Source organism: Quercus lobata, chromosome 8, assembly GCF_001633185.2.
Source record: "Quercus lobata isolate SW786 chromosome 8, ValleyOak3.0 Primary Assembly, whole genome shotgun sequence".
NCBI classification, from domain to species: Eukaryota; Viridiplantae; Streptophyta; class Magnoliopsida; order Fagales; family Fagaceae; genus Quercus; species Quercus lobata.
Genome location: NC_044911.1, coordinates 53,411,071 through 53,417,839, shown reverse-complemented (window position 1 = coordinate 53,417,839; position 6,769 = coordinate 53,411,071). Strand labels below are relative to the sequence as shown.

The 6,769-nt window shown below is 33.8% G+C and overlaps 1 protein-coding gene across 1 annotated transcript; it reads left to right on the top strand.

Moving 5' to 3' along the window:
• The first annotated feature begins 1,130 nt into the window (after nucleotides 1–1,130).
• LOC115957390 (probable protein S-acyltransferase 14) lies at nucleotides 1,131–6,769 on the top strand. Its single transcript, XM_031075618.1, has 7 exons — nucleotides 1,131–1,522; nucleotides 2,216–2,456; nucleotides 2,547–2,638; nucleotides 4,791–4,914; nucleotides 5,003–5,088; nucleotides 5,166–5,231; nucleotides 6,189–6,769. The coding sequence occupies exons 1-7, from the start codon at nucleotides 1,310–1,312 to the stop codon at nucleotides 6,312–6,314; spliced, it is 948 nt and encodes a 315-aa protein (XP_030931478.1). The 5' UTR covers nucleotides 1,131–1,309; the 3' UTR covers nucleotides 6,315–6,769.

Below are 6,769 nucleotides of genomic sequence, written 5' to 3'. Positions count from 1 at the left end.
TAGATTCTTATTAGTGTGATTTTGGGAGGCACGATTTACGCGTTCTCAAGGGGCTGCGATTTTTTAGTGGGTCCATGGGCACTGTTTATGAGACTCGCAATTTGAAAAATATGCAAATTTAACTTTACAACTAAGTCTTACAATATTATTTACACATTTAAAAATTATTTTGTTACAATATTTTCAGTTTTCAGTAATAAGCGGTATCCAAATAGACTCTTAATGTCTTCTATAATAGGTAGAATTCCATCATCAAAAACATAGTGGACTTTGTCGGTTCTAGATCTAATTAAAGTAAACCCCAAAAAGTTTAGGACTTAAATTGATAAGGGCTACAAAGAAACGAGCTTTATCAAGTATCAAATGATCAAACTCAATTCGACACTAAATGTTAAATGTTTAAGTTTGGCTGAGCTTGAGCTTGAACCAAGCCTAAAAAATAATGTTTGAGTTTAAACTCGATTTGGCTTGACTTGATTCTTTAATTTATCCAAGCTTGAGCTTAATATTAAGATTTTGAAATTTAGATCCAATATAAGTACATTATCAAGCTCCTTCTCCACAAAAAAAAAAAGTACATTATCAAGCTCGTACTAAGTATATTATCAATCATATTTGGTTTGGACCAATAGTCCCAACACCTAATTAATTAAAAGTTTAGTAAGATTTGAATTAGTGTGTGTTTGGAACTAGCTTATAGTTTTTTTGTTTTTAAGCTTTTATATACAGCAAAAAGTTAAAATTTCCTTCCAAACAAACACTAGATTGTTCAAGCCCATGTCAAACTTATTACAAAGCATATAAACCAACTTAAGCTTCTTCTTTTTTTTAGTCTTATTGTTCATGAACTTGTTCATTAACAACATTTGTTGCCTAGGCTAAAATTAAGGTTTAAGTTTAGCTTGTTTATAAACAAACAAACATGAACGAGCTAGCTCGAGCTATTTATGATAACTTGTACCTTTTTATGATACCTTTTATAAACTTATTGGAGAATTGTTGAATAAGAGATTTTTATAATCTCATTTGTATCAAAAACCAATACGTGTATTTGAGAAATAGACATTTGGCCTAAAAATGACGATGACAAAATATGAGATTGATGGGATATGATCTATTTTGTATCTATCTATTATTATTATTATTAAATAAATCAAAAAGCAAGACCAAAACCAAAACCTCTTAACCTCTCAGCTCACAGATTCATATAATATTTCCGATTCTAGTCACCAAATTCCCCAATCATTATTCTCTTACTTTTTTGTTTTTTGCAACCAAAAAGAACTAGAGAAGAAGAAGAAAAAGTGATATGCATAGGTCTGGTGCAGCAATGGCGTGGAACGTGTTCAAGTTCTGTACGGCTTTGCGTGGACTCGGGTCCATCATGATCTTGATGGTTCTCGCCATTGTGGGTCTCTCTTATTACACTATCGTCATAGCCAATTACGGCCCTGCTCTCTTCCACGGTGCTCTTCTGGATTCCCTCTTCGCTCTCGCTGTTTTGCTCTTATTCCATTCCTTGGTACTTTCCCATTTCCTATTCTTCAATCTTTGTGTTTTTTTTTTTTTTTTTTTTCTTCTTAAATTTCAATTAGCTATGTACTAAGACAAACCCTTTTGTTTTTTTAATCATTATTTTGTTAGATGTTATGAATTGAGCTTGTTTGGTCAACGAGAAAATCAAAGAAAAGAAAAATTGTAGAAACTAAGTAAGTGGGGCTAGGTTAATCGGAAAAGGTATAAAGAAAAAAGGGTTGCATCAATTAATGGAGAGTTCACCTTTGCAGCAAAGAGAAAATTGGGTTTTTGAGGTTATATGTATACTTTATTTTATTACTAGAAGTTCTTTTATGAATTTGAATTAAATGTGAACTGGGTGTCTTTGATAATATCGAATTGTATTCTCAAAGAGGTTAGGTTAATTGGAAAAGGTATAATAAAAAAAGGGTTGTGTGCTACTGCTATGCAACCAATTTTTTATTGGAAAGCAATTGTATGTTGTGAGGTTTAGTTATCAAAGGTGGGAAAAAGGTGTAAAGTTGTGAGGGTTTAGAAGGTAAAAAGAAAAAAAAGGGAAGGGTGAAGGTACCAACTTTTTTCATTTCCATTCATTTCAAGCATAAGAATAGAGTGTTTTTTATGATCAATGACGACTGGTTGTGTTGCAAAATAATATATTATACTAAGTTTATATTAAGTTGATTTGGTTATGTAGTTGGTGATGTTATTATGGAGCTACTTTTCTGTTGTTCTAACGGAACCGGGTGGTGTTCCCCCGAACTGGACACCTGATATGGACGAAGAGAAAGGAGACATGGATCCATTGGTGGCTTCAGACTACAATGGACCAGGTTTAGGCACAAACCCGTCAACTATAGACCCAGCAAATCCGAGAATACGGTTTTGTCGAAAGTGCAACCAATTTAAACCACCGCGTTGCCATCACTGTTCTGTTTGTGAGTTCTTTGCATGACATTCTGTCTTCAAAACTTTCATCATGTTGTTGTATGCGATGTAAAAAAGATTAATATATGCCTTTTTTTTAGGTGGGAGGTGTATTTTGAAAATGGATCATCATTGTGTTTGGGTCGTCAATTGTGTTGGGGCGTTGAACTACAAGTACTTCTGTCTTTTCCTGGTATGTTGATTCTAGTTCATTGGCTTTCCAGTTTTTTTGGATGGAAACATATTCATGCACTAACTTGAGTGGATTGTTGCCAAGTAATGGGTATGGGAGTTAAGATGGATGAATTCCAATTGGATTGTCTTCTCTTTATTTGTTGATGGTCATCATTTTCATGATATAGTTATTGTCAATTTCTATGTTTGTTTAACATGCATCATGTCTACAAGTTCAGGATGTTGCAATGGAGTATAGAAAAAAATGAAACATTGTAGGACAATTATAAATAAAATGTAATGTAATGAAAGATTGTCTGGCGTGGTTAATTTGGTGGGAGCATAATAATCATACTTTTAAAGATATTGTGAGATCAGTAGATCTTTTGAAGCCTATACTAGTTGGGACCTTATTTCAGTCAGGTAGAATTTGGGGCTTTACACATTGTATTTCCATTTCTGAATTTCTTCTTTCTGTTCATATCTCTTCTTGAGGTACTTGTATTCGTTTTAAGTTCAGAGTGTTCACCATTGTGAACATGATGTCTTTTTTATGAAATAAATCTTTGATTACCTATCAAAAAAAACCTTACAGATATACTGCTTCAGCAGTTTATCAGTACACAAACTTTGGTATACACTCACCCAGATATGTTTTTGCATTTAAGAGGTTTGCATGGCAATTGACCCCATATTTCATTTCATACATAGAAAAACATCTAAATTAAAGTGAGAGACAGATGTTAGAAAAGAAATTTCAGTAAGAATGATATGTTGGAAGTATGCTTGTTAAGATTATGCATTAATCTAAAGCATTCTGTCTAAACAATTTTCATTTTTAATTGTTTATATGTGAATCTCAGTGCCTTAGGATTGGATCTTCTATATAGGCATTTGTAATTAAAGAAAGAGTGCTTTATAATGTTATCAACGGTATACTTATCAAAAAGAGTTATTGTATAAATTGTAATTGTATGCCTTCCCTTTCCCAACATAGTCTAATAACATAAAGGGTTTCAGTCACAGTTTTGCTGCAAGATGTTAGAGAGGGAAGGGCTATGGTCAAAACTTATTATAAAAAATAAAAAAAAATTAAAAAAAAAAAGGTCTTGGTAGGGTCAAAACTTACAAGAAAAAAAGGGGGGAAAAAAAGAAGTGTTTTTCCTTTCAGTTTTGTTAATTAAAATAAAGTTCCAGTTTGATCTTCTTGAATACTTCTTCTGCAAGATATTACACACACTGTATGCTCATGGTATTAGATAAAACACTTGCCATTTCCTTCTTTTTATTCTCTATGGTATCTGTGTATGTATGGCTACAAATTACAATAAACATTTATGATGCTTTTGATTGCCTGAATTTGTTTTAGATTGCCAAGGTGACTGGAGACTATTTAATTGTTCCCATTGTTTATATGCTTTATGCAGATCTTATCTTCTCCCCCAAGAGAAGCACAAGCACATCTAGACACCTTTATTCTCTTCTTCTTTTTTTAAGTTGTTTTAGAATCTAATTCCCAGCAGGAGGGTCCTTCTTTCATTTCGCATTTGTCCTTGGACAAATCAAGCCAAGAGGAATCCAAATGTAAATAACTAGTACCGATTGATGGGGGAGATACATATGTAGGTTGGTACAATCTGGGCTATTGCCATATTCAGGATTGAAAGAGATACTGTACTGGTCTGGCTTTTTTTCTATTGTTCCTGGTCTATTGAATAAAGTAGCAATTTTTTTTCTTGGGGTCACATAACATTTTTTTTATAGGCAATTTACTTTTCATAGTTACCCCAACAGAGTACTTTTCATATTTGACCTACCCCTTCTTCCAGCTCTGATTTTTTGTAACCTATATGACTAATTGGGTGCAATCTATCTATTTTGTCTTGTGCTTTTCTGCTAATGGTGTAATGGAAGTTTCTTAAGGTACATTGAATTGTGTGTCAATTGAAAACTTTGTACAGCTGTTGTATTTGATAGGTTTCATATTAGATTTCATGTAACTCTTATGCTTGAGCATAGTTTTCTATTATATGGAAATTAATTACCAATTGAACATCATGATTAAGTGGTGTATATGAAAATGTTTTAAAAATAAGTGAAGAAGAAATAAAAGAAAAGAAGAGAAAAGTAACGACAGTCTGACTGAGTGGTCTTGTCTAATCTTGATGCAGTTTTACACATTTCTTGAGACAACTCTTGTCACTTTGTCATTGTTACGGTATTTTGTTGGATTTTTCACTGATGGTGAGATAATTGGAGCACCAGGCACTCTTGCAGCGACTTTTATCACATTCAGTAAGTTCTTCAATCCTATAATCTTTTTGTCTAATCTGTCATATGTATCCTTAAAGTACTTGTAATCACTAATGTTTTATCTTTTCAGTTTTGAATTTATCGTTTGCACTGAGTGTATTGGGCTTTCTGATTATGCACGTATCATTGATGTCGTCAAATACCACCACAATTGAGGTAATGCCTTTATCAATGGATTCATACTCTTAAATGATTGACACAAAGTTCTTGATCACTGAAATTCCTGTTTTTAGGCATATGAGAAGAAAACCAATCCTAGATGGCGTTTTGACCTTGGATGGAAGAAAAATTTTGAACAGGTTACCTCCTCTCTGTCTGTCTGTCTGTTTGTGTGTGTCAATGTGTCTGCGAGTGTGGTTTACAAATATCATGGATATGTTGCCATTTCCGTTTCATCTGTTTTGCCTGATGCATTGCCTTGGCCTAAATAAAATAACTTATGGTCCTACTATTACAAACAATATGGTACTTTATGGACCATAGAACAGAAAGAACCTCATTTAGTTCTTGATTTTAGACTTCCACATGTTAAATTACATCTTAATGAAACAATCAGTATTTTCATTATAAATTTACTCTAATAACTTCTGTTTTCAGCATGTTTGAGTTTATCCAATGTTTGAATGCAAGACCTTGTACCTGAAATTTGGTTTTATACTTCCAATTGTTTGTGGACATGTCCATGCTGTCTTTGTTCCCTGTCTTTGTATGTCCTTGTTCTTGTCTGCACTTCTCTGTACTAAACGAACTGGGTCAAACAATGAAATAACTTATGGTCCTACCATTACAAATTATCAAGCTGTAAGTCCCTATGTACCTGAGGCTGAGAGTATGATAGACTGCATTACTATATTGGTGGCTGACAATTAATTCAAAAGTAGCAGACTGAGTATGGTTAGAACACCCCTGCCAGTAATGACTTGGAATTGCTAAATCATCACCAGTTCAAGGTAAGGGTATGGATGACTCTAAATAAAAATGCTTTGTCATGGTGCAAGAATCACAATGATCTTCCTGCACTACATGTGAGTTCAGAGTCCACCATCCTTTCTTTGGTATATGTCACGCCACTAAGAGCTCAATAATTTAAAACTGAACTACTTTTGAAATTGCAATCTTCATGTTTGCATTCCCAAAACCAATTTCTTCTTTTCACAAATTCTTTTGCCAAGTCCCTTAAAAAATCCTAATACAGATTGTTTGTGGAAAATTAATATATTCTTGAGTTACGTGGGAAACTAATATATTCTGTTCAGGTTTTTGGGATGGATAGGAAGTACTGGTTAATCCCTGCATATTCAGAAGAGGATCTAAGACGGATGCCAGCACTTCGGGGTCTTGAATATCCAACAAAGCCTGACTTGGATGAGCAGCAGTTCTAGTGATAGATGAGAACGCCAGGAGATCAGGTTGATGTTTCTTTTACCAAATGGGGTCCCTGCAACTGAAAAGCATGGATATCATTCTTAGCCATATGGGTTGAACTTTATGCACAATGACATCCACAATGTAATCATCATCAGGGGATAAGCTTCAGCCTTGTATCCATTTTACTTGGCTCATTTGAAGGAGTTGAATCTGTGAGCCTGGAGGTTGAATGTCTGTCGAGGTAATTTCTTATGTTCACGGTTAGTTTATACCTGTTGGAAGTGTGGAGGACTCGCAACTTCATTTTGGTGTATTGAATATGTATATGTCATCATAATCATCTTTCTGATCATTTATACGATAAATACCATACAGTCAAGCATGCAAGAAATGGTTTTAATTGTGATATGGAAAGCATTCTTGATCACTGTAAATGAAATCTGGTTTTCAATATGGACTTTTGATCAAA

Excerpts from the sequence above, each read along its gene's own strand:
- LOC115957390 (XM_031075618.1), top strand. The coding sequence starts at position 1,310 with ATGCATAGGTCTGGTGCAGCAATGGCGTGGAACGTGTTCAAGTTCTGT. Across the intron at positions 2,639-4,790 it reads AGTACTTCTGTCTTTTCCTG|TTTTACACATTTCTTGAGAC; the intron begins GTATGTTGATTC and ends ATCTTGATGCAG. Across the intron at positions 5,089-5,165 it reads CAAATACCACCACAATTGAG|GCATATGAGAAGAAAACCAA; the intron begins GTAATGCCTTTA and ends TCCTGTTTTTAG.